The 27531-nt window shown below is 44.4% G+C and overlaps 1 protein-coding gene across 8 annotated transcripts in view; it reads right to left on the minus strand.

Annotated features, from left to right (window-relative positions):
* The window catches only part of ntrk3b (neurotrophic tyrosine kinase, receptor, type 3b), a 126233-nt gene that overhangs the window by 91052 nt on the left and 7650 nt on the right, over nt 1-27531 (minus strand). For all 8 annotated transcript variants that reach the window (XM_078084879.1, XM_078084881.1, XM_078084880.1 and 5 more), the window contains exons 2-3: nt 11318-11392; nt 8806-8877 (exon numbers count right to left, since the gene is read on the minus strand). In XM_078084879.1, coding sequence (XP_077941005.1) covers nt 8806-8877; nt 11318-11392 — 147 coding nt within the window. The remainder of the gene's footprint in view (nt 1-8805; nt 8878-11317; nt 11393-27531) is intronic.

A 27531-nucleotide genomic window follows, 5' to 3' on the forward strand; every position in this document is an offset into this window, starting at 1 on the left:
TGCACAGCTACTTTTCCACCAGTCTGAAATAATGACCCCGATGGTTAACATAGAAAGACACTTTGCAATTTGCTGGCAACAAACATTGCACGCGGCCCACGCGTGAAAATGTCGGTAATGTTTCTTTTTTTTAATAACATCTTTTCAGCCAGTCAGTTTGTGGATGGATCAGACATGTTAACCAGTAAAACTGCCAGTTTGCAAAATCACAGCGTTAACGTTAATCAACTTCAGTGGGTGAATTCGGGAAGGTCTTCATTCCAGCCAATGGAGTGAAGACAGTGACGTAGGTTCCAGTTGAAATAGATTTTTGGAAGAAGAAGTAGTAAGATAATTACGGCCAAAGTGGTTTTAATGGACTGCAATAGTCATTCATAATTATACTTTGGAAGAAAATGATTTTTGTGTCTGTTATTAAAGCTGTAATCTGTGATTCTGTGAGAGTGTGGGGATGGAAGCAGACTCCAGAGCTCCAAACAGCCATCTTATCAGCCTCCTTGGATACACAAGTAAAATAAATGAATCCTGTCTACTTGTATATGTCACAGGGGGATCACGGCACCGCACGGCATCAGTGCAGGAGACGCCAGAGGCTCCATGCAGAGGCCATGCCGCAGAGCCCCCCCAGCACAGTAAATAGCAATCTTCTCTGCTGAAATACACATCCGCTTATCCAAACACATCTGGGGGCTCATCGCCGGCGTCGTTTGATTGACAGCGGACCGTGTCGGAGGGCCCCGTGCCGCGTACACCCAATGTCAGGCCTCAGCCAGACAACTGTCTCCAGTTCACAGGTTGCCGAGTGAGCGGCGACTGATGTGGGAGGCCGGGAGGAGGGGGGGGGGGGGGCGGATGCTCGACAGAGGGGGGGGGGGGGGGGGGCGGGCGAGTGGTGCCTCAGGAATCACAGGACCTCATCTGGCCTCCGGGATTCGGCCGCTGCTGCTGCTGTTCCAGCTTTAGTCTCCGGCACAGACAGTTGACGCTGTGAGTGAGTTGTGAAGCGTCCAACAACCACAACCGCAACTTGAAGGCCCTCCTCGGGCCGGAGAGGAGGCGCCGCTGAGATGCTCCCGAACACCACCTGCTCCGTTGGCTCAGGTAAACAAAAGTTTTGTCGCCTCAATCAGCGCTTGACAGATGAAAAGCAACAGCCGAGGTTGGAAGACCAGGCCCGGGTGGGAGTCGCGGGCGCCAACGATCCAGTCACGAGAGCTGACACGGAGTCCCTTGAGAGCGCATGTCCCTGAACTTGAGATTAACTGGAGCCATTATTCCTGTGGCTCACCACAACCCGCAGCCGTCTCAGCACCGGCTCAGCAGTCGTAAAGCATTAGGCTCCGTTAGACTGCCGCGATTGTGGATTTTAAAGATCGCCCGGGTCGCCTCTCTCTGTCCCTCGCGATGGCCCTCGAGGTGAAGGGCTCTGTTCTCCCTTCGTGGTGCTTTCGTCCCTAATTTCTGTCTCTTGCTCTTTGTCCCCGTTGCTATTTGTGACAGCCACAGTTTCTAAATGTCCAAATCTCTCTTGACTGTCTTCTTTAGCACTTTTTCACTAATTTTCTTGCTTAAGCCAGTTCCTCTGTCTTCAGATAACGATTTCTCCTTCTGTGAGTTAAAGTCTGATTATGTGACAAATAGAGATCTGTCAAACCAGGGGACATAGTTACACTAATGCTTACAGTTACTTTACCGTGTGTGAATACCCCAGGATATCACAGCCATGCATCATTCCCACATCAACTTGTTCAGATGTGACTGATTGAAGAAAATGAATTAAAGCCCAAAAATACAACAAAGGGAATCACAAACACACAAACATATATACACTCACACTCAAATACACACAAGCATCTAACTTCCAAAGAGCAATTTATCCTAAAGTTGCCCTCAATGATTTTCTGACGATACAAAGATGCTAGATTCACTTCTACTCGCAGTAGAAGTGGAAGAGATAACAAAGGGGAACAGAAAAGAACGAACCGTGCTCAACTATGACGTGCAAAAGTTACACGTTTTTGCTCTGTTTCAAAATACAGTAAATTGTAGTTATTTTATCTGAACCTTTTGGCCTCATACTGGCAATGTAGAGTTCCCAGATTTCCGATCTGAACTTGGTGATAACACGGAAATAATAACTAAACCTACAGAATAATCTGATCTAAAAACTCATCATTATCCACTAACATCTTACAGCAAATGTTTTCTCGTGTGCATCCATTCCAATCAGAGTACAATGTACAAATCATTGCAGTACTCGCTTTTATCTTTTTTGCAAGTTGAGGTAGAAATATCTTTATCTTGCAAGAAATTGAAATCAATTTAACGGTTACTTTTTTTGAGTGGTTTATTTCCTTTTCTAAAATCACTCATTAGCAAATCTTTTCTCACCCCTGAAAAAAAGCTCCTGATAAATACAGTGTAATTCCTCCGAGACGAACTCCCTCTGCATCAGTTCATCTGAGCGCTGCACAATCTTCAACCAGTCTTCTGCCCACAAAGCTCCTTTCTGTGTTTACAGTGAGATTAGCCACACGCACATACAGGCACCGTATGAATTCATGAATAAGCTGATTCATTTCGAGCTGCATGTTCGCTCTCCCAAACTGTCTGGGAAATGAGCCACACCTGCCGCGTCCAATGTGTTCTTCTGTGTTGTTGACCTGTAGTTTTCAATAGGAAGAAATATCCACTTCTTTTTTCTTTTTTTTTTTGCATTGGGAAAATCTATTTCCCCACACTGCAGAAGACCAACCGGAAAGCGAAGCAGTCTGCATCGCCCAACGCCAGTCTTTGGTTAATTCGCTGTAGCAACACATCCGCTGGCGCGGCGGCGGCGCGTTTGATGGTCCGTTTCCAGCACTGAAGGGTGATTTCGTGTGGTGAGGGGCTTCTTTTTCTTCCTTTTTTAAATGGCGGCCGCGGTCTACTACAAAACGTAACGTGCAATTCGGCGCGCTTGGAAAGCAGGAACACGGACACGCGGAGCACAGAGGGCAGGATCTCTGCTGAATTGTTGTTTATTCATGGGAGGATTCTTTAATGCGATGCATGTCAATTGTAACATTGTAGGGGGCCTAAACACGCCTTAATTAGTTTCCTGGTTGTAGTTAGCTCCACCCTCTTGTATCACATGTGGTTACAAAAACCCAAGATGGTGACTGTCAAGAAAAAAAGATGGAGACTAAATGCAAAAATACCAAAGTTTGGGCTTCGAAATCACAGTCGAGGTTACAATGACTTCATCTAGTCCTTATTTACAGAGCAATGCGAAAACAATATAATGAAGCCAGAGTGATAATGTGTGGACCAGAGCTTTCTTACATAAATAAGCCTGAATATAAAACCACCATTTGAGAGCCAAGACGCCGCTGTGTTCGGTTGAGTCGACCTCCGGCATCCCACTGCATGATCGCTCCCGCATTCTGCGGCATAGAGGGTCGGCCAACCGCCTCCGACGCGGACGGGGGATGCTTGACACGGACACAGCGTGGGTTTAGCGATCGCTTACGCCTTTTCAGATTCACCGCTCGCTCTTTTTTTTATACGCGGCGGCGGAAGCGACAGGCGCAACACTACAGAGACCGCAGGTGTCATCTGGATAACCGTTTCATCTCCTTAGCCACCTTTCATCTTCTCAGCCACCGTGCGAAGTGAATAGGCCGCCCGAAGACCTGAAGGAGCAACTCTTTGAAAAAGGCATCGGGGGGGGGCGGGGGGGAAATGGAGGTGTATTTTAAAAGGAATGCCGAGGAGGGAGTTTCAGAGCCTCGGCAAGGTAAACAGAGAATAATCAGGCTTCTATTTGCTGGTCGGCCAGCTGACCCGAGTCTGAAAGTGACATTTAGGTATAAAAAAAAAAAATTAAAAAAGGTTGTTGCAGGAAAGATTTAATGAGAGAGACTCTCTCCACTTCCTTCTCCCGGTGGGGAGTGACCTTTCTCACTCCCCGGTGACGACATTCCCTCCAGATTTATTGAGCCTCTGCCTGGCCTGCTCTGGAATAAAGGGAAGAATTTCCCCAGCATCCAGACGATGACCTTCAATCTGACACGGGGACGGGGGAACGAGCACGGCGGACGGCGGCCGGCGCCCGGCCGGCAGCATCAGACGGGAAGGCCGGAAACCAGCGGCGGCAGAAATGAGTTGAAAGCTGGAGACCTTGCAGTGGCGCCTTTGTTGATTGACTTTGTTTCCACCTGGTTCTGTTGAGTGCAGGATGAATGTGTCGGAGATGAATGTCACGCTAGCAGAGCACGGACACCAGGTATTGACGACCAGCCACGCGGAGGGATCAAAGAGCAACAGAACGGGAGGTGGTGGTTGAAATGCTGAGCGGATTGATAAAACCTCCTGTCTGTTTTGAGAAACACAGGTGAAAATCTGGGTTATCCCCAAATTGGTGTCAATGTATTTTCAGGCCAATGCAGTATTTGTAAGAGCCGAGCAACCAGCAAAGAGAGTCTGGCTCTGTAAAAGGTTTAATGGTCAAGTACACATGCAATCATCCCTCTTTTCCAGCAGCATACCACCTCCTCCTCCTCCTGCCTGCTGGACCAGGTGAAGCTTGTGTACGATGGTGTGAATGCACAGGGGTTGGAGAGCACAAAACGAAGCAAGGCAATCAACGGGAAATAAACAATTTAAATGCAGTAATGAGGACGCAAAAAAACGATGAGATGCTGCTACTCATTCCTTTGAAATAAACCTCAATGCATGAGATGGGGGACGGGAAGAAGCGCAGAATCCTTCAGTGGCACCAGGTGTCTGGGTAATCTCAGAGAACATCCGGAGGGGGGCTTAAAGCCGACGTAAAATATATATATATATATAAAGACATTTCACATCGCCTCTTGTCCTTTATATCTCCGTCATCACATCCAGCAGGTGGGAGCAACGGTCGGAGAGGAGTCAGTGTTTGACAATTGATGGCACGCTACTAAACATTTAACATGAATACCATGGAAGGGCGCTTTTTAGAGGCTCCTGCTTCAGACATTTGTGTTCAGCGAGCAGATCATTTAACAGAATGTGATATTATCAGAGTCAACAGCGGCAACATTTTTGTATTTGTAGAGGGACTGAAATTAAGATGTGGACCCACCAAGGGATCCATTTTTCGTTGGTAGCCCAGTGTCCCTTCTGTGGCAAACCAGGGGGAGGAACAAAGCACTTGGGGCGGAGCCCCAAGCTCCGGTTGGGGGAGGTGATAAGGGGGATTTATTATCCTGTGCAGGTGCTCCAGCCACTGGGAACGTGGCACTGGTCACACCTGCGGCCTATCTGGTAATCAGAGCAGACCCTAGATAAGGAGAGGAGAAGAGACCGGACGGGGGCAGACGTCGGAGAGGAGGTAACCCCCAGGACTCACCGCTCTACTCTACTCTGCTCCTAACAGGACAAGGAAGCGGGCGCCACGTAGGAGGAGACGCCACATATTTCAGTTTGGAAGCCGGTTGGAAGAGCCGTAGTTTTTGACCTTTGTTATTAAAAGGACCCTTTTTGTTTGCATTTGCTGTCTGAGTTTCTTATTTTACGCCCGAATCTGGCCTCACTCCCCCTGGGTTACCACACTCCACTAAAATAAAACCCAAATAAGTTGGGTGTCACACATTCGGGGTAGTCCGGGGAGCAGAGCATGAAATACGAGAGTATGGATGTGGTAGCGTGACATCAACTGTGGACTTACCGGCGCTGAGTATGGTCATTTTCTGCAGAGATGGTGAAAAATATTACTGCTTGTTCCTTTACTGTCGCCTTTATGGCACTTAGGAGGTTTGAAGCGTTTCATCAGTTTCTCCAGCCACAACAATAATGGTGTGGGAGGATTTGCGGCTGAGTCACAGGGGCCACGTTAATGTGTTTACTTGATAAGAAGCTATTTCTAGGACAGATAGAACCCTCAGAGATATTCAAAAAGTCGCTGGACAAGAGATATATTTTTACTTGAATATTAATAAATTGTCTCATCGGCTTTATAGGCAAAAACACATTTTCTCCACCCTAAGGAGACGACATTAGACGATTTGTTTAAACTAAAGATGCTGCAGGAGCAGTTATTCCTTAACTCGGTGACGGGACTAAAAGAGCACACTAAGTCCAAGCATTTAGTGAATATTTATATGACTATTTAAATGAAGAACTCTCTCTGTTAAAATCCTTATTCAGACTGTATTATTATGTGCAGGGCGGCACGGTGGTGTGCTGGTTAGAACTGTCGCCGTCTGTGTGGAGTCTGCATGTTCTCGCCGGGTCTGCGTGGGTTCTCTCCGGGTACGCGGGCTTCCTCCCACAGTCCAAAGACAGGCTCTGAGGCTTAACTGGTGACTCTAAATGGCCCGTATGTGTGTGACTGTGATTGAATTGAGAGTTAATGTTTGTCTGCCCTGCGATTGACTGGCGACCACTCAAGGGTGTTCCCAGTCTCTCGCCCGATGCTAGCCGGGATTTAGCTTATTTATTTATTTTATATCAAGGGAAATTTATTAAAAGTTGCATGCCAAAAGTAGTGTAACACTTGTTGTGTCCACTTACGGTGGTATTTCAACTAGAAATCAACCGAAATTGGATTTTTCCGGTCGGAAAAGAAGTTGAAAATTCCTATAATTGCTGCATTATATATTAGAGAAAGGACAGAGTAATTTTATGGAGGCAAAAAACTGAAAACATTGTGGAGTCAGGTATTACAAGACATATATACTTTAAGTTTGGGCTTGGAATGTGATCTTGTAACATTGATGGTACATTATTCACCAGAAATGCGACAGCTGAGTAAATACATTTGTTGGTGTCTTGTTTGCATTTTGCAAACACATTAATTCAGAGCGCTGCGCAAATATTTGTATCATGAGTGTATATTAAACAGCTTTAATGCTGAAGTCTGGAGCTTTGCAAAATGTCAATGTACCCTTATGTCACTCAGCTGAGACTTCTTCAATGACACGTCAGCAGGGTTCAGGCTTCTTGAACATATTGGCTGCAGCATTGATTAAATATCTAAAACCATGGACCCGATCCATACGTGCACTCTGACCTGTAGACTGCATGTTTACTCATAAAGTTGTGTTTACAATGTTTACTATAGAAATAAATCAGGTGAGAAGTATGGGTTGTTTTCTCATAGATTTCTATTTATCTGACATTGGAACCAATGGCGTTGCCCCCTGCTGGTCATTTGGAAGAATGCAAGACTGCATTGAATTTAATCTCCTGCTCTGAATGTTCTACAGTCACAGGAATGCATTTGAAAAAGCAGTTGACTTTCGATCGATTTTGGCTTATTTTTGACATGTGTTCATCAACACGAAGCACTTGATTTAAATTTCAGTACCTAAATTTCAGGACTATCGAAGAGTAGGTTTCATTATTTGCAGTGGGCCCAGTTAGCCCATCACTAAACCAGCCGATATTCACTTTGTTGATCCAGAAGCCGATTTAAACAACCAAAGAGGATCACAAACCAATGCACAGCTCTTCAAAGTGAGAGAGGTGTTATCCCTAGTTACAGTTGCTAACCCTTGATTGGCCAATTGCTGTACAATTTCTAACGTGTGGACTACATGAAAAACAAGTGTAACTGGGGTGAGTGTTTGTTTCAGTCATCGTGTTTAGTGATGAAAAGAATAAATTTAATTTTCCTGTAAAAAGGAGCAACCTGTTAAGCATTAGATGGCTGGGGCTTGGAGCAGACCCCTCTGACACAGACATCAATGAGGTAGGCCTTCTGAGGCTAAGCGAAGGCATAATGATTAATCTTCTTTGACATCATCATCCTCGGTGTCACCTAGCAACGGTCTGTCTGCATTAATGAGACGACAAAAGGGGGGCGCTCGCTGGTTACCATGCATATGCCTTTATGTTGTAGAAATGAAGATGTAGTGAACTCACTTGATTGATCTTTTTGATTCCTTCAAATAATGTAAAATATTTATAGAGAAAAAACTAAGCATAACATAATACTATTTGCCGTCACACCGCAGGTGAAAGCAAATCAGAGAAATTTATTTGTTTTCACTCTCGCGTTAGTGAATTTGTCTTCTAAAGAGCAGGGATGGGGGTTAAATATCTCATTAAATATAGATGAACATGGTCAGCTCCACCAACCACCCCAGAGACATGCAACTTCTTTTCAAAGAAGTCTCCTCTGTCACCTTCTCAAATGCCAAATTTAGTTGAGCATCCGCATTATGAACCACCGCTCGCTATCTCATACGCACACCCACGCGCACAAACAGAGACGCAAAAGTGCAAAGTGCAGAGATTGAAGTCTAAAAGTAGTCATCCACAGGAGAAAAAGAGACTTAAATTGCCTCTCGGCTGACAACTGGAAATTGCAAATGGCAACGTGCTCAGGTGAAGACTGAGTGAGTTTCTCACCGTGTTTACTCCTGGAAAATTGAGGAATAACAGGCTGTCATACGGGCACACATCGGCCTTTGTTAAAGAAATTACTTTGCTCTTCGCATGGCTGTCTGATGCTCTGCCTCCTGGACAAATTGTCCATCTGGCCAGTGCTGCAGACTAAATGGAACTGCGTCTCTGGCATGTTGCTCCACCGCCCGCACAAAGAGGCCGATAGGAATCCAATTATCCAAGGCAAATAATGGATGTCTCATTTAAGATGCCGCAGCTCTCGCGATAGTGAGGACGGTGCCACCGCGCAGAGCATCGACCGACTGCTTCGTCTTCTGCTCGACACTAACTGATCTGCGGCCTTATGCCGAAAGCTGTCGGGCATCACGGATCCTAACAAATCTTCAGGAGGCACGGTAACCATGGCTGCCGTGGGTACAAACGTTTACTCACATGTAGCGTAGGTGTGGGTTCTGAGCAAACACTCGAGCCTGGATCGCCCTCAGGTTGCAGTTCATGATGGTTCTGAAAGGAAAAGAAGAAAATGACGATGGGTTTTGTTCCTCTTTTTCTGTCTTCTCGTTGCGGCACGTCCTCGTCCCCTTCTCAAAAATAGTAGATTCAAATGCAGAAAATGGTGGACTGACCCCTGTAACGAGACCACGACTATTCCAACACATCAAATTCAATCTGCGCGTGCACGCCCTCCGAAAAGGATATTCGGTTTGAGCGTGTATTCATAACACATTTCTGCATTGTGGCAACTTGCATGCAGTGAAATTACTGAAAATCCACTAATCCTCTTTCTTTTCGCCGGAGACCCCGTGGAATCCTCTCAAGGATTCCCGGGATTCCTGGCGACCCATTTTGGGTAACGACTGTTCTGGGTTACAATAGCTTCTCAGCTTGTAACCACAGAAGTGTCATGGCTGAAGAAGTCGCCGACATCATTATACCCGGCTGTTGAAGTCTAGTCACACCTCTGTGGCGTTGGACTGGGATGTCGTCACCCCAACGTAGGGCTTGGGACATTCAAGGGTCCTTCACAGGGCTTTGTAAGGCCCATCAACACCTTTTGGTGGGTTCCCAAGAAAAGTTCAGTTGTTCACTGCATAGAAATCTGCACGACGATGTACTGTATGTGGAAGACTGTAGAGCTCTGAGTATTATCCTTCCAGCAGTAATAACAATTCTAGTGAACACAAGGGTCTATGAGCAGCAGGGATTTGATGCTGCCCAGTTTTTTAGGACGTATCTTTTTGTCATTTATTTTTCCAAACCACACAAACAGGCTAAAAGGCCATCGAACTCCGTGTAGCATTTTGTTAGTTTAAGGTTGAACACATTCTCATAGAATGGTTGTAGAATATCAAATTTTTGTTTTTCCCACAAACTGTGCGTCAATCAACAAGTGTCCATTTTCACTCACAACACGCATGAGCTTGTTTTAAAATAAGCTTTTACAATAAATAAATGATTTAGTTTGTTTTAGGCCAAAAGTGTACTTGGTTGATTATGGAAGATTTAGATGTAAATTAATTTTTATATGAGAATTAATGTGCTTGCAAGATGCAAAAAGGTTTACAATCAGTGTACAAACGCACTCAGCTGTGAACTTCCCAGAAAACTACCCTGAAAAAATACTAATATCAAAACAAGAGGAAAAAAGGTAAAAACATATCTAAAAAATCTTAACATGGGGTAAATGCTAACAGGCCACTATCTAAAATTGAAATGCAAGTATGATACACAACAATTACAGCGATATCTAAATGGTAAATCCTTGTATTTAATCCCATCCTCAACTCCGATGGCAATTACTCCCCTATATCTTCATAAGCATATAGTTCTTTCTTGTGATATTAATGATGACAATCTTATGTAAAATGCCTTAAAGGCGTCACTCATTGAAGAGCATGGGGTGGTCCTTTTTGAATAAATGCACAATAAAAAGTTGAGAAATGCATTCAGCTTCTCATTCTCTCGATGAACCTGAATAATATATTCAAGAAGTCAATTTAGTCAATTCATTTAAATAAAAATAAATTATTGCATTCCTTTTCATTTGACTTAATCAAAGATGAATAGCATCAAATGGAGAAACAAGGTGAATCCCTCGTCCCTGCGTTCTGCTAACAGCCCCACGAGGTCACACCCCCCACCCCTCGACTCCAACCGGGGGGAAGCCGCTCACAGACGTGCAGCGGGACAGAGACGGTGGTAATGAGAAAAATGCTAATTCATTGCTGGAGATGTTGCACTCGGCCTCCCTGATGAGGGATCAAGGGGATCAGAAGAGAGGCCGGCTCTGACTTTTGGAGGTCAAGGGAGGATACGGGTATCTGCATGGAGCAGGGGAAAAAAAGGCCAGCGGGGGGGAGGTGGGGGTCTGCAGGCGGCGGCTATGAGAGAAATGTAAAAGATGTGGCCCGGTAATGTAGAGTAGTACGCCACGAAAAGAGCGTGAAGAGAGATCAATTTGAAGAAAAAAAACGAATATCAATGAATCCCAAGTGCTACAGCAGGAACCCCTAATTCAATTTCCCTGCTGCTTTTTGAACATGATACGATCAGTGGCTGTGCAGAGTGAAGGGGATGTCCCAGGAGCTCGCCGCTGTTGACGATTAAAAGCACGTTTAAACAGGCTCGCGTTACCATCGGGGAAAAAAACAAAAAAAACACCCTTGACTCCCTCCCCTCCCTGCACACCCCTGACCCCTGACACCCTCGTCATCTCCGGGAATTAGCCCCGGTTTCTTCCAACCGGCGACACGCGCAGCCGCAGCCACTTGTGTTCTGAGCTGAGTTACAGGCTCTCGTCTCTTGGGCCAAATAAACCACAGCCAGCTCTGCGGTGAACTGGCGGGCGGCCCGATGAGAAGCGCCTATCGACGGCGGTACGGGTTCCACATCTGTGACTCCGTCGCCGGGATGCCCCCGCCTCCACATCAGCATCAACACTCACAGTCTCTGCAGTCCAGTGTAGAGCTCCATGTCGACGTCTCTCAGGGTCTGCAGCCCCGTCCAGTTCTCTATGTGTCTGCAGACGAGAGAGGGAGAGGGAGAGAGAGAGAGAGAGAGGGGGAGCTGTATTAGAGGAAGGTAAACAAACCGGGCGACGTAATGGGAGATAGTCAGTCCAGAGTTGGCTGCGGTGTTTTAAAAAAAAAATCCATATCAATTTAAATTGCAATTATTGAAACAGTTCTGACAGAACGCTCTCTGCTGCCTTATTATAGTTTAATTGCCGAGAGGCAAGTTGTGATGGGAGAAAGTGTGAGCCGGGAGGAAGTGTGTGTGTGTGTGTGTGTGCGGGGGGGGGGGGGCAGACTAAATAAATACTGCAGATGACTGCTTCTGACACGATCACCACACTCCCCCCCCCCCGGGGATAACTCCCCCCTGGCAGCTGTGAATTTGATTCAGGACAAAGTGTGTTTGTAAATTATTTGTTTTTTTTTGTGGTTTTGGAAATGAAACAGGCAACACGCACCACAGTTCCGATTAAGCCGGCGGAAATGAGGAGACACGCTATAAACGTCATGGCTTTGTTTGGAGAGAAGAGAAAATCTGAAAAATGCTGACGGGAACTTAATCCTAAATATCAGATTTACATATTAACACCACAAATGTGTCCATCTAAACTAAATATATTGATGGTTTAAGTGAGAGCTGATAGAGAGACCTGTAAACACATCCATGGTATCTTCACGTATAGTATATATGGTATAGCCAACATTGCAGCTGATGAGGAAATAATCTAATCGCGCTCACACTTCAGCATCTCTTCTGCAATCACAGAGCGGTTTGTGCTGCATGCCAGCAGCAGAATGACACTCCCACCATTGGGTTTGGCAAACTCGCTCCAGCGGCGCATCTTTTGGTTCTTGTGCGTCTGGTGTTCAATGACGACTGGCTCCAGTCTGTTAGTTCGAGGCCTGCACCCTCGGGTGCATCACCTTCGATGCTGGGGAGGAGGATAGAGCTCTGCCAAACGCCACAAGCGCTGGTGGAACACGTCGTGCATGACTTGTTGGCTACTTGGCTGCCAATTTTTGCCTCTTTTTTTTAGGGCCGCAGGCAGGTGGGAGCAGTTAGCAATAAGGGACCACAGGGGGGTTTGTTTGAGAAGGGTTTTTATTCCAGTAAATGAATCTTAAAATGATGATTGTATCAAGAAAACAGCAGTTGGGCTCGTAATGTGAGCCGAGTCACGGGAAATTGAGCTGGCATTTGGCATAAGTCTGGAGCAACCAAACAGAGCAAATTGCCTTTTCATTTGCCTTCAAGGTGATCACAATACGTCCATAATGGGTTTTGGGTGCATTTACAGCTGTGCTTTCATGGGGTCAAGCGCTGTCTAACACAGAGACATGGATATGTCGCTTTTGTGAACCATGAAGTGAGACGAAACCGACGGTCAATGGTCAAACTGGGATCCTGCCCATATGTCAGGGTCAGCATTGTTCAACATCTAACTTGGTTGCGTCTACAATTTGTTTTTAAATGGGTGTTTGGTGATGAGCTCACTCACCTCAACTGTGTCATTCCCGTCACTTTGAAGGCAAACAAAGCTGACGGTCACGTGACAGCGAAACGGACATTTGCGTGCGAAAGTGCAACAAGACCAAGGTTATATTGATCCACATCATTTAGGCTAAAGTGGTCACATCACAATTCTCTGGTGATTAAGATAGGGAATCATTTTTAGACACTGCGTGTGCATTTACGAGTGACTGAAGTGACACTTCAAGAAATCCGTTAAGAAAGCTTTTGCATAAATTTTAGCAATGCATCTAAAAGTCAAGTCAAATTAAAAGACAGAAATGGCAGCAACAAGAGCTGATTTACTGGAAGAGCCTGCAGCTCATTAAACCAAGACATTCTGGCAAAGAAAAGAATGTGAAAGTACGCAGCTTATGCAGACACCACAGTACGATCCTTGTCAATCACCCAATGACGAGTAGAGACTCATTAATAAATAAACAAAATGTTTGCATAGAAGAAGAAACTCCAAGAAAATATGAACACAGAAATAAAGAGAGTATTTGGAAGTTGAGTAATACATTACAAGTTTATTGCATATCTCTACCGGAGAGTCAATCATCCCTCTTGACTGTGAGCATCTAAAATTAAACGTCGAGTCAGCTTCTTCCCGTTTCCTAAAGAATTAACTGTCAACAACTCTCTGTCCCAGATTGATGTATCTTGAGCGTTGGAGCAAATAGGACGTGATATTTAGAACGTTTTTTGGAGATTCTTTTATATCAATCGTGGGATTCTCAGTAAATATTACGAGCATCGATGATGGAATGTTTCTCTCTTTATTGAATTCCAGCTGAAACTGCAGTAAGTACTCAACACTGTCCTTGAAACTTCAGGGCAGAACATAAAGTCGCAGTGAATCAGAATATCAGAGAGAGATTTAAATCAGATCCTTTGCATTTTTGTAGGTGTGCTTAGAAGGCAACACCTGACGGACGGATGTCAAGTGGAGGAAACTTGTTGGTAATAGTGAACTCACGTCTTATTTTGTTCTACAAGAGCCATTTTGTTTATTTTTTTACAGGTAAACAATATATGTGTGGAAATGTTCTAAAAAGTCTCAACTTTTCTTTTCTGACAGGTGAAGTAGCAGCGGCTCAACGCGTCACATTTCTTTGAGTTTAGTGCTGTGGGAGATTGCGCATGACAAAAATGATCTAAAGAGGAAACAGCCAAAAGGTTTCTGTTATAATTAAAGAGCTAATGGGAGCTGAACCGTGTTAAGTTATTAAACAGTTGTTGTCATCGACACTGGTTCATGCTAACGTGCCGTACTGTAATAGCAGACGGCTTTGGGATGCTTGTGTCCTCGTTGGGAGCATTCCAACAGGACTTTGGCATGCAAAGTGATTAAATACACGGGGCAAAGTGACCGGTTTTCAGCAGTGGGATATAATTCTAAATGGTAAAGCCGGTGCAATATTGCGATGTTTAAAATAGAAAAAGAATAATTTATGTGAGCACAAAGTGTTTCCATTTGCACCGCCGCTTTATGCTCTGTGATCAAATTTAGTATCATCCCCATTTCCATCGCGTTGCCAACAACAAACAGCACAGAGGAAGCGGGGAACAACGTCCCAGCAGACCGGGGCATGTCGTCCGCTCAGAACTCTGATTGTCCGCGGCACATTGAATATGCATGTGGATTATGCTGCTGGGAACAGAGACGGATATGGAGCAAAAAAAAGATACTTTGATTATAAAGGGGCATTCACTCCCTGTCCTGTTACTCCGACGTCCTTGAAGGATCCACGAATGCAAATGGCAACGAGAATGAAAGTTAACAGCATTTGAAACATTTAGAGAGGCAAAATTTTGCATCCGAGTGGACAATTTCATCAGCGTGCTTACAGCTGCAGTAATTTTAAATCGCTGCTTTGTAAAAAGGAATTTACACAGATGAAAAGAGATTTGAACATTGGAGATATGGAGATTTTGTCATGACAAGACAATTAGATGTCTCTTATTTCTGCCTCACCTCTTGTTATTATTATCATTTGTTACTCTGCAAAATATTACTGTTTTTTTTCAAAAGGGCTTTCTTCATGAATTTGACAGGAAATGGATCAGTAGGCACAAAGTGAAATCAGATAACATCAAAACTAATTGTACAGGTGGATTTATTTCTCGCACGAAAGCCTCTGAAACTAAAGCCACCTTCCATCTGCTTTGGAAAATGGCCTCCGACAAAGTACGATCTGAACTGGGTGGCAGGCTGGTTGGGCGCTTGAGGAGAACACCCTGGAACCAAACAGTAACAGATTTGATCCCAGCAACAGCCATCTGTTGTGTGGAAGCAGCCCTGGGCAACGCACTGAAGCCCTACCTGCTATCTCCGTCTGAGCTCCCGTGAATATGAGCAACGGAGAAAAAGAAGGGTTGTATTAATTGAAAACAAGAAATGGGAAGTTTGAAAGGCGTAAGAAAGAAGGGGAACGGGGGCCGATGTGAACATCACATGCTGGATAGTTTGGGGTTGAAAATCAATGACGAGCTCCGCGCTCCCAGTTAGCGGCTGCTGTTGATGTGTAGAAGTTTATTATCAACAAGACTATTGAGCGAGAAATCTGAGGAGTGATGTGTTATTTGGAATTTGAGGAGAATCGAGGGACCACATGAAGAATTATATTGGTTTTTACTTTTCTTGCTCACTGAAAAGCTCAACTGCAAGTTGCCACTGTAAAAGGTAGAAAATGAGCTGAAACACTGAAAAAGATTTACACAGCTAAGAGGTGCAAATGTACCCTTTCAGATTTCACATTAACTTCAGTCCATTCCTGATAAATAATTGATTAGTGGCTCTTTTTGAATCTGTTCCAAATGTCCAGCTGTAATGAGAACATAGGAGCGTGGATTTAAAGGGAACATTTAAAACCAGAGAGACGTCCGTCTGCCTCTATTAAGATAAGAAAGCGCAGATCAGCCGCTGAGCCTCGTGTCGCGTCACAACGATGTGGTGTTGTGTTTGATCAACACAATGCGATTCGGATGGCACGTTTTAAGTGAAGCAATCCCTCAGCAGAAATATACGCTAATGTAAGAACAAGATACACAATGTTCCCAGTAGCGCAAAAAGAAGAAAATAAATTCTGTTTCCCAGTAATCTGCACTGATTCCGCTCGATACCGCGGTCTGTCTGAGATTTACGACTTAGTTGCAATGATCTACAATTCTCGCACAGCTGCCCTAATGGGAAAATGTTTAATAAAATAGAATGTCTCTGGTGTGTTTCTGGGGTATTGATCGGTATTCTGCCTCACTCTCTGTTTTCAGAGCGGCAGTCTTGTTCAGCCCGAGCACTTGAGAGTGGGGATGAGCGGGGTGAAGTAGCACTCCTCTAGATTAAAGCACACGCCTGACATCAATCAGATAACCTGTTTGCTCTTTTCTTTTGTTATTTACCTTTTCCTCATAAGTGTTTGCAAGCCGCATTGTAAAGATGGGGGTTGCATTAAAAGGACGCAGCAGAAAGCAGCGACGGCGAAAAACACCGAGGAAAGGGAGCTACTTCCTTAAGCGTCTACCGCAACTGGTAGGCTGGAACAGATCATTCCCCGGAGTAATCCTGAGGGACGTTTGGTATTCAAATCAATGTGGTTTCTCACAGAGACTAAAACTCAACCCTGATACCCCAATGCAAATGCAATCACACACAAAGGCAGACAGCTGCACATGCTTTCCTCCTAGATGTATGGGCTTATGAAATGAAACCCGCCTTCCATCTGTCGAGCAGACCCTGATTCATAAAACAGCATCCAGCAGTATTAATATACATAGCCAACTGTTGAGGGTTGCTGGAGATGTCTGCCGGGGCCACGCGCTCTCCTTCGTGCCCGTAGAACGACACACTGAAAAAGGTACACTGCCTTGCAAGAGCACTCAAACGGCAGGTGCTGTGCACATGAAGGATGAAGTGGTAAAAGGATTCAATAACTTCGCTTCCCGCTCCCGGTATTGGTCACAAGATGTAAGCATGAGCATGCATGCCCAGTTGGTCTTCCTTTGATAAATAGAGAGTGGAATTATTTCTTAAGAAGTCATTTGGGTTTCGTATTGGCAGATGGAAACATCATGGAGACACATATGGGCGCGCTCTCTGTCTCGCTTTACTGGAAAATATGAAAACCCGGCAAATTGTGACAATTTGTCTCAATTATATTAACAGCAGAGACTGCGAGCTGGAGAATATGATATCGATATTAAAGTGACAGGCCGAATTGAACAAATTACAGCTTTATTAAAAACGATTCCCCTATATGGATTCAGCACTGAAGATGAAGCCCAAATTTTATCCAGCAACTGCATGTGGAAACGTCCATGGGGACGTATACATGGAGGGAGAGGGAGTGCTTTGCTGGACAAGGCAAAATGAAAAGAAACAGCAGAAATTAAATTTCAATTGATTGCTTTAGTTATCCGAGGTTTCCCAGGGGCCGATCCTGTGGTGGGACCGAAGCGACGCCGTTTCCACTAAGTGCTGGTCTCACTGGGCCTATACGTCACACTACACTCAGCAGCCATTTTGAAGACACTACAAAGACTGTGTGGGAGGTTATTATATATGAATCCAATGCCCTTGGGAACCTTTAGTGTCCACATGTCAAAAACAATCAAGAGCTTTTATCCAAGGTGCTTGGGAGGTTGGGCCGTTGCTCAGCAACCCAACACAGCGATGGTGATGAAGTTGCGGCAATTTAGCGCTGAGCATCACTGAGATGAATGGATTCCCAGCGGTGAGCCGCTCACAGTAGCTCGACTGCGGGACTCGACCTTTGAGCGGGATGCTGGGATGTGCCTGGACGCTGGTGCTGATTGGTAGATTCTTCTCACATGACTAGTGGTGCGTTTTTTCCTTTTTTTTTTGCAAACCCTGATACTTAATCATTTATAAAGCGTCTTGTGATTGAATTACTGTCTGTGCAGCTCTTTACACGATGAAAACACCCTTCTCTCAAACTGCCTTTCGGTTCACTGAGAGGCGTTCTGAAGCCGCGCCAGTGCCAGGCGCTCTGTTTTTAAGTGGGGTTTTCCCCCCTCCCCGTCCCGTGGCTGCCCCCGGACCGCTCTGTGTCAGCGGTTTACCGATCCGGCCCGGGGTGGGAAACTACCTAAGCCTCTGAGTGTCACTGTTCACTACAGGCTCAGGCAGCAGAGCTTTGGCAGGGCTAAACGTGGCGGGAGCATTGGTCCGTGCTTCTGAAAGGTATCAGCACTTCACACGGGACTAAGCTCAAACCTTTCTGCCCAAAATTAAAATTAAATTAAAATGACTATAATTAGCTCGGCAGCGACTCCGGAAGGCGATGGATCTGCACATCAACGGATGTCACTTTCAACGCTTCGTACCGCCATCTGTGCCGCACAACAAGCAGAGTACGAGAACGCCGTCGACAACAAACTAACATTACAGCATTAACTGCTCTGAATCTGGCCTTTAAAAAAATGCATTAGGGGAAATCGGTCTGCTTCGGACTCATTGCTGCCCTGCTTGATTTATGGGAAACTTGACCAGTTTAAAAGCCCTCTTAAGCTGACATTAGAAATAAATTATTAGTTGCAGCTTTAGTTAACAACCAAAAGTCTACGAGTGAAGGTCAAATTTATGCTATTAAGTGTTTCATATTGTCGTGTGTTTCTAATTTGGGGATCAATTGGTGAAATTCCAAGGCTTTCCAATGGTTTTGCTGCACTTGAGTCATAAATGAAACACACCGGGAAGCTTGAAAGAGGGAAAACATTTAGGAATTTACAAAAATACTAAATGTAAGAAGATACTAGAAACAAATTCCCAATGTTTAGGGTGTAGATGTAATGTTAACCATAAGAAACGATACGACGAAGATCTTCCCACCCACGAGGCTTTCTGCTGCCGACGGCAGTTACACCTCTACGCTTGTGAGCTCTCCACTGTGCTGCTGAGCATGATAATGTTTAATCAAATAAGTGATCCTATAGCTCTGGATCGCTGCCAGAAAAGCCACATTCTGTATGCAAATATGGGAGCACGAAGAAATGGAGTCTACTTTGAATACATCCCATCTGGAAACAGGCATGATAGTTGGAATGAGTCGGATCTCCTTCAAACTTGGCACACAGATTCTGAAAAAGGGCTGTAATTCCATTCTATTCATATAGAGTGCACATAAGCATTAAAATAATAATAATTTAAACATTTTAGTACAATAATCAGGCTAAATGCGACCGTGATATGAGAGTGCTGAAGTCCTTATGAACACATACACATCTGAGTTAAAGTCAAATATCCTACCAACCTTCCACCCATCAGGAATAGTGACATAATGAGTAACGGCCAAAGAAGAGGGTTAAAGAAGAAATTGGGTAGAACAAATTTTGGATGAGATGTAGAATTGGATGGGATAATTAGGAGTATAATGATACACAATACAACCTGGAATAAGCTACATGATACGACAGGAGAAGGTACTATTAAAGCATTAAATCCACGAGAGGAAAGGAAATATAAATGGGCAGGATCAATTGAGAATAAAGGCTGGGTGGGATACTTTTCTTAAGATGAGAAAAGATAGGATGTAATTTACTGTGTGAAACACACATTTCACAAGTTTGTAAAGTGCAGGTAAAATAAAATATATTTGGACAGAAGGGAGGCTCGATGGGATCTGTATGCCTCCAGAAAGGGGCACGCAGCTGCATTATAACTTATAAGGGGCGGTCAGGTGAGTGAGTGAGAGGTCGGGAGGCAGGTCAGAGGCAGGATGAACATGCTTATAAAAGGTGTTTATGCAGAGAGATCCTTGAGCATTCATTCATGACTGACCCCACATACAATTGTCCCACTGTCTCACTGTCCAATGTTATGCACCAACCGCCGTGTCAAATTCCTTGTATATCTAAACATACTTTGTCAATAAATGTTGGTGATTCCTGATTCCTGAATGCATTCTGCTGCAGCAAAACGCAGGTTTGGCAGCGGACAGACGCAGAGGTGCACACTCACTCATAAAGGATCCACACACACAGTCGATCGCTTCATCTACCTGCCGTAGATTAGAAGTCATGACGAGAAGTAGACACAGTTCCTCGTGATGTGGGTTGTGGGATCTGACCGTTTAAATGAACCCCTGCTGGACATGTCCTCGGCTTCCTCCTCCTGTGCACACTCAACCTTCATGTCAACAAGACGCCGCGTGCCGCACCACCTTCCTGAAGGGGTGGCTTGGAAAAACAATCCTCCAGGTTGTCTTATCTTTTCGTGTCAAAAAGGAGAGTAAAGGGAGACGCTGAATGTTTTACCGTGAAGGGAGAAAGTCATAGGTGAGGAATATGAGAGATTGGAAGTAGAGAGAGAGAGAGAGAGAGACATATTGTGCAAGCCAGCTGTACTTAAGGGGCTTTGATTACAGATTACGATGCCATCTGTTGCAAACGGTAGCCGTACTGTACATGACAGGCAGCATATTCGATACGGGATACGCGCACCTCCTGCCGCGTGTTCCGCCTGGCCACTGGCAGAACAGAGACACGGCTCTCCCCGAAGGCCGGTGGTCCGCCGTGGGATAAGTCAAGTCCTGGCAGGCGCCGCGCGGCTCGGTTTACAGCACGGGGAGTGGATTAAATGTTCTGCTCACGTCCTTCACGGAGCTAGTCTCCTCCAATTTCAGGATATGATAAATTCCGCAGCTGAGGGGCATCTCTCCTGGAGAATTCAATTAGGTAAGAAAGGGAAAGAGGATCACAGCGATATTAGAGGGCTGATCGGAGAGCTCCTCGGCCCTCCCGGTAATGAAGCGCTCCGCTCCTCCACCGTGACTAGCCCAGCGCCGGGGTTCATCCTCTTCTTAAAGTCTCCCTCAAAAGAAGCTGTCATTGCGGAGAGGAGAAGTTTGGATTTTTTTTTTTTTTTTTAACCGGATTGAAATGTGAATGACGGATTGGGGGGGGGGGGGGGGCGAGGAGTGAAGCTTCTGTTCGCAGCACACACCTGACGGGTTGTCGAGATGATCTTTTAATAACATCTAATTGATGATAATGCTCTGTAATACCTTCGGACCACAATTATCCGCTAAATGGACCCCGACTCGTCGTGTGTCAGTATCAGTGTCATAATATCTGCATTCTGCCCGTGATCACATTCTCTATCTGAAGCTGCGATCACCTCGCGGGCCTAAACGTGAGACTGAAGGAGGTACTTAGTCGTGCGAGTAGAATACATAATTAATAGCATCTGATAAGAATCTCCATTATGAGATTTCCTAACAATTATCACATCCGTGAGACATAAGATGTGTCCCCATTTGCTTGCTGGACTTCGCCGTGTACCGCATAAGATTGCGGACCAGAATTGTAGCATTAAAGCTGCCGTCATTATTTTGTCACTAAGTTAAAATGCAGCACTCTTCTCTTGACAAAGTTCCATTTTTATATATACTCTGTATGTTTTGGCCATTTAGGGACACAAAAGCTATAAACAGCCTCTCGCTGTCCTTGTCCGAGGCGTCCCATCACATGACAAGGATAAAAATACTAAATGACAGGGATTAGATTGAAATTCACTCTACTGCCCTCCATCACACAATTGGGTTAAATGTTTTCTTCCAGTATACAGCAATACAAAATAAAACAATTTAAAGATCTGTTCATTTTTTATTTCTTTGTCTGGCAGTTCTTTTTCATCCATTTTGTTTAATCCCACTTTGTCGTCTAAATGACTAAATGAACTATGGGTCCTGTTTGAAAATGGTTTATGATGATACGATTGCATTATTGTGTTTTGTTTGTTTTTTGTGTTCATCGCCTACTTTTGCGGCCAAAACGTGTCCGTATAACCCAGAGGAGTGTTGCCTCATTAAAATATGTCTTAGTGAGAGCTGAGCCGGACCGTATGCAGACTCCCAGCAACAACACCCACACCGAGAGAATCTGCCAGTGAAATCAAAGTTATCAATAAATGTAAATTTTAACATTTTCAAGACAGCCTGATATTTAAAGGTTCACAAATTATTTATTTCCCAGAGCACATACTGCCAGAGTTTACCCGCCTGTTGCTTCTTTAGACCATGACGCAGGAGCAACATTCAATGATTCTGCACAGACTGGAAGGCTCTGAAGTAAAAATGGCTGAAAGTGGTAAGAAGCTTGAATATTAATACGTGTTCCAGGTGCACCATAAACAAAACATGCAGTCTAAGTTCAAACTGGGCATCGGGTACAGCTGGAACTTTTTTCGACATACAGTACTGGCGAACAGCTGCGGGAAATATGAGTATTGATGCTCCTCTGCACGTCAGTGCTGGTCCACTGCAGCGAGGTACTGGAATGTCCATTCATATCGCCACACAAACACCTGCACGTTGCATGAACCTGCCAAAACACACATTCAATCCAGAAACATGTCTTGGAAATTCGTTCTACAATATCTGTTGACAAAAATCGATCTTTAATTGCAGAAGTGTTTTTCCTTGAGGGACATAAAAAAAACCACAGCTTCAAATTAATGGCTCCAGAGCCACGGGGACAAACAGAGTTGTTTTCCTGTGAATACCAGAAACAAGGCTTGAGGGAAATCAAAGCAAAAGGTTAAGCTGAATCGTGTGTGTGTGACACTTTTCCACCTGAGTCCTCCTGCTAATTAGAGCTCGGGAGAAATTAGCATTTCCATGTTGACGAAGGACTCCGACAGGAGTAATTTACAAACGCAGCAGAGGAACGAGGCTCACAGCTGGAATTAGTTTGTGATATTTAGCCAGGTGTCCAAACAACAGAATGCTTTTTTTTCTTCTTCTTGCAGCAAGACACTGGTTAACGGGGTGGACAGTGAGTGAACGTTGCCCGTTTTATCGTTATATTATAACATTTCTATAGGTAGATATTTAAGAGATTTCTATTACTTTACATTCCAGTTACAGGCGGGTTACGCGTTGTCAGCTCACCCGCCTGTGTCTTGAATAAAGAAAATCCTTGTCGGCCCGCACTTCATGCTGGAATCTGCTGGGCCGCAAAGGATACGTCACATGTGTCCTCCAGACCAGCTCCTGGAGGGCTGCGTCCCTCTGCCGCGTTCGGAGGAGCCGACGGATTGGGGACAGGCGAGTCGCAGCCGAAGTGACGGTATGCGGCGGACGAATGCGTCCTTCAGGATGCAGCCCAGCGACTTTGAGACACGGCTACTGTCTCCCTGCCTTCAAAGCAGTCCAATAATGGTACACACGTGGCAAATTCAAAAACCATTGCAACAGTCTAACACGGGAAATTTAAGAACACGGTTTAGAGGAATTGTCTGATGTTTTGGGCAATTCTCCCTATTGTTGAAAGCGAGGTGCGCAAACTGAGGGATATAGAACTGTTCTGGCTTACTCTGAATCATAAAGGTTGGAAGCCGAAGGATACAGCTGGGGGGGTTTTGCCCCACAGCTCAAGAAACATTTAACAGCACGCCAAACAGAACACAACTCTTTGTTTTTATTGCATAATGTGCTCATTTGTACGAGTGGCTGGTTTTTTTAGCCAAACCAGGTGAGCTGTTCACCCTTATTTCCAATGTGTATGCTAAGCAAAGCTGCTGGCCGTAGCTTCATACCTTACGTGTCTGTAAGAGGAGTCCTGCATCATTCGCATCGGACAATAACTTTTTTTCAGTTTTATTTCACACCAAAATGCTTTTATTTTGAAAACCCCACGTATCAGGCTCTAAGCTTTGCAGTCTACCAATGGTAAACAGCTCTCTTCAAACTGTCTTAACAATTACGATGGTTCACTCACAGCTGGCGCACTAATAATTCAAAAGTGGAAGTGGTGCAGTTGTTTGGTAGAAGAATGTTTTCATTACAACACAATAGAAAATAAATGAATAGCTACACTTCTACAGTTTCATTCCTCTGGGAAAATCAATAAAACATCGGTGGTTTAGTGAAACAAGAGCAGGGACGTCTTGGAAGGTTCTTTTCTAAAGTCCTTTCAAATTTGTCTCCTTGTGTTCGGACTGACATGATATATGGAATAACATCAAGTCCTCACCTACTATGGTTCTTCTCGGATACGTCTACAGTGTCAACCAATTATCTCCAGGAGGAGATATGGAACCTGGGGAGAGATGTAAGGTCGTTGAATTTGGTGTTGTTTGCTATTTTTCTTCTTGCTTTCGTTTAAGTGGCAGCATCTCTCCCAGGAAAACACTCACACATTCTTCACAGTCTCACACACATACACACTCTATTCTATTAAAATGACGGCCCGTGAGTGACTCTTAATGCGTGCAGCCAGACAGTGCAACCTGAGGACAATCTCATCAGTCTACCAGAGACGCAAAGCCTCGGGAGGTGGCCGTCACCCGTCTGTGCGTGTTTTACAAGAGCTCCCGCACATATGAGCTGAGACGCGTACACATGGGTGGATTACTGAAGCAGTAATCAAGGGGTCAAGGTATTTGGGGTCAGTCATTTATGGTTGAAATGAACACAAACGTGCGCAAAACCACTGCATCGAGATGCAAAATGCCTACAAAGCAAAACCACTGCAAATAGACTCGATAGAGGCAAAACAACTACAAACACAAGTAACAACCACAAAAAAGACATGATGCGACTTCAGATAGTAGTCATTTTGTATGAGGACCAATCTTGGTCTCTAGCTGTTATCTAGCGACCTTTTGTGTGAGTAAAGTGGAATCATTATTTAGTAATAAGCCATGGCGCAAACTAGCATTCAATCCCTGATGCTCCCACTGTCTCTACTCTCAAGTAAACAAGTTCATCTTTCCAGTAACAATAAACACATTGCTGATGCTTGAGAGGTGATGGCTTCTTCTGGAATTACAAACCCTTCCCAGCTCACATGTCAAATATAGAGTCGCTTCCCTCGGACCCTTTTTCAATCGTAGTCTTTTAAAAGAAGAGAATAACAATTCCACATGGAGGCGAATTTAGCCAAAGCACCGGATTAGTCAGCTGCTCAAGGTGCCACTACGACCAGTAATATATTGCACTCGTGGTTGTTGTTGTGGTTGTTTGTTGACTTGGTTTACATTAGCTCACATCATTTGGAGTCTTCATGTGAATAATGAATAAGAAACTAAATCATGGACTATGAAATATGAAATTTGAAATATGAGATGATGAAATATGCTGAAATCTCCTGTGGTGCGATTCTAAATTTTCTTTCTTTGGAATTTAGAATGTTGCATAGAAGGGATTCTAGTCATTGTTTATATTATAATCAATATTAGTTCCTCAAAAGGAAAAAAAAAGGATGGTAAAAACACAACATTGTAATAGTTTTTACAACGTACAGACTTTTGCTATTTTGCACAATAATCTCAGCCTTTAATGAAAAGCAGCATGTCTCTGAAATTTTTTCTTGCAAAATACAAAAAGCTAATGTCTTTATATTGAAGCCTCTGCTTTCACAGGCTCCTTCATCCCTAAAGAACATCTGAGTCATAGCAGCAGCTCTAACAACGTGTCCTTTCAGCTCCAGCAACAACGTAAAGCTCACTCTACCAATTCATTTTATATTTCTTTTAAGGGACACAATAAATAACTGAAATCCCATGTTTTCTAACCCAAACATTACATCCACAACTCCCTTTCCATACTTTTTACTGTTCCTTTTTGCCTTTCTAGAGAAGGAAAGCGAGCTAAACCATGTAATGCAGCAATAACATAACGTGAGCTCAAGAGACGTCTTGAAACCAGACACGTTAATTCAGCCAGCAAAGACTGTGGATGCTTCATGCAAACAGAAAGATAAAAGGGAAAATAGAATGAATGCAAGGTGTCAAATGTGCATGCTTTGTGTTCTTGAAAAAAAGGGTACATTTAACCATTTTCTCTATGGGTTTGTTTTGAAGCAACAGTTTGAAATCCTACCCTCTGCAAGAGGTGAAAAAAATTAATTTAGCAGATCACAGATACAAAAGACATAAAAGAGCCGATATCCTCTTCATGCAGATCTGTAGGCTGCCGGCTTGTACAGGCTTATGTTATGTCATGTAGCAGATGACATGACTGATGTGTGTGTGTGTGTGTGTGTGTGTGATGGGGCACGGTAGTGTGGAGTGTAGATGAGGAAAGTTTTTAAATGGTTTTAAAAAGTTTGGTCTTACGTGGAGTCCAAATAGTATGAGGGGAATACGAAAAATAAAGGCTAAAACCAACGCGAGGGATTTTTTAGAGGAGGGATATATCAGCAGGAAGAGAGGGTGATGTCAGGTAATTCTTAAAAAGATGAGTTTCTCATCTTGTGAGGGAAGATTGACTGTGATATTCTGACTGGTGTAGCAAGGTCATGGCGGCAAACAGGGGAGCCGCTATAGAAAGCGAGAGTTGGCTCCCGGTGGACCATTTACTTCTAATGTCTTCTCATATGCCGCCACACAAAGCTCTTCTGATGACTAAAAAAAACTGCTGCCACCAAGAGTCCTCGGCTCACTGAGAATGATGTATGGCTGAACGACCTGCCTGCTCCATAATGGTTCAATGCAATACACATCAATAGACGACAGAATAGAGCAAATACAGATATCAGAGCATGTGGGAGAGGTAATCAATAGATAGAGGCTGCTCGGGGGGCTATATATAAAATATACTGTATTTCTACTTTCTGGGAAACACGAAGCTGCATTTGTGCTGTAATGATTGATCCTGTCCTCAGCACTGATGGTGTTGGCGGTCACAGCTACAGCTTTGTTAAGCCACGTCTCGAAGGGCCAAACATCCACTCAAATATTGTATCAGAGGGTTCTCACTGATTTGCGAGGTGGGGAAGCTGATGGACGGGGGAGGGAGAGGCAGCTCACTGCGGATTATGCGGCGCCCCCGCCGCGCCGGAAACAAAGACGGGCCAAAGACGTGCGTGTTTTTCCTAGTTTTCTAAAGACCATGAACTGAATAATAAAAATAACAAGAATAATCCAGTGGAAAGATAAAATAAGCTCCATCCCCGAAGTGATCCTGAAGAGAAGCCATCCGGGGTCACGCCGAGACACGTTGAAGCGAGGTTTAGCCGCAGGCAATAACACGGGGGCTTGCGTGTACGTGCACTTTCTGGGACAATTAAGCCTTCAAATAATAACCGTTTGCTTATTCACGAGATGAGAATAGAGACATTGCCACCAAAATAGCATCCATCAACAAGCAGGATCTGCAGGAGAACATGGCCGAATCTCAGCGGGAAGCTGCCATATTTACACGGCTGTGCCAGTACTGACACATGACGACCGATAAAACATAAAACCTCCCACGGCAGTAATAGTCGGGGCTTCGTTAGAAAAAGAAGGGGGCAGCTTCTGCAGATCTCATCAGTTGAAAGCAAACTGCAGCAAGTCCTTGAGAATCTTCCCTTGTACTGGTGAGCAATCACATAGCAAATTATAATTAAAAGAATTCATGTAAATCGATGGATTATGCACGAGGGAAACCTTTCACTCTGGTTTATTATTTATTCATGTTTTTTCTCTTCATGTCAAATTGCGTTTTCGATAGGTGGCTACATGTTTTTTCCCGCTGCCTTCAGTCTCCTAAATTTGACATGATAAACTCGGAGTAAGAGCCCACAGTACTTACTCATAATCTGCTGTATAAAAGCAGTAGCTCAACGGAAATGTCAACAGGAAGCCCCTAGAAGGCCGCTGCGAGGCTTTAAAGGGTTCTTCTAATC

This window comes from Gasterosteus aculeatus, chromosome 12 (genome assembly GCF_964276395.1).
Source record: "Gasterosteus aculeatus chromosome 12, fGasAcu3.hap1.1, whole genome shotgun sequence".
Taxonomy (NCBI): domain Eukaryota; kingdom Metazoa; phylum Chordata; class Actinopteri; order Perciformes; family Gasterosteidae; genus Gasterosteus; species Gasterosteus aculeatus.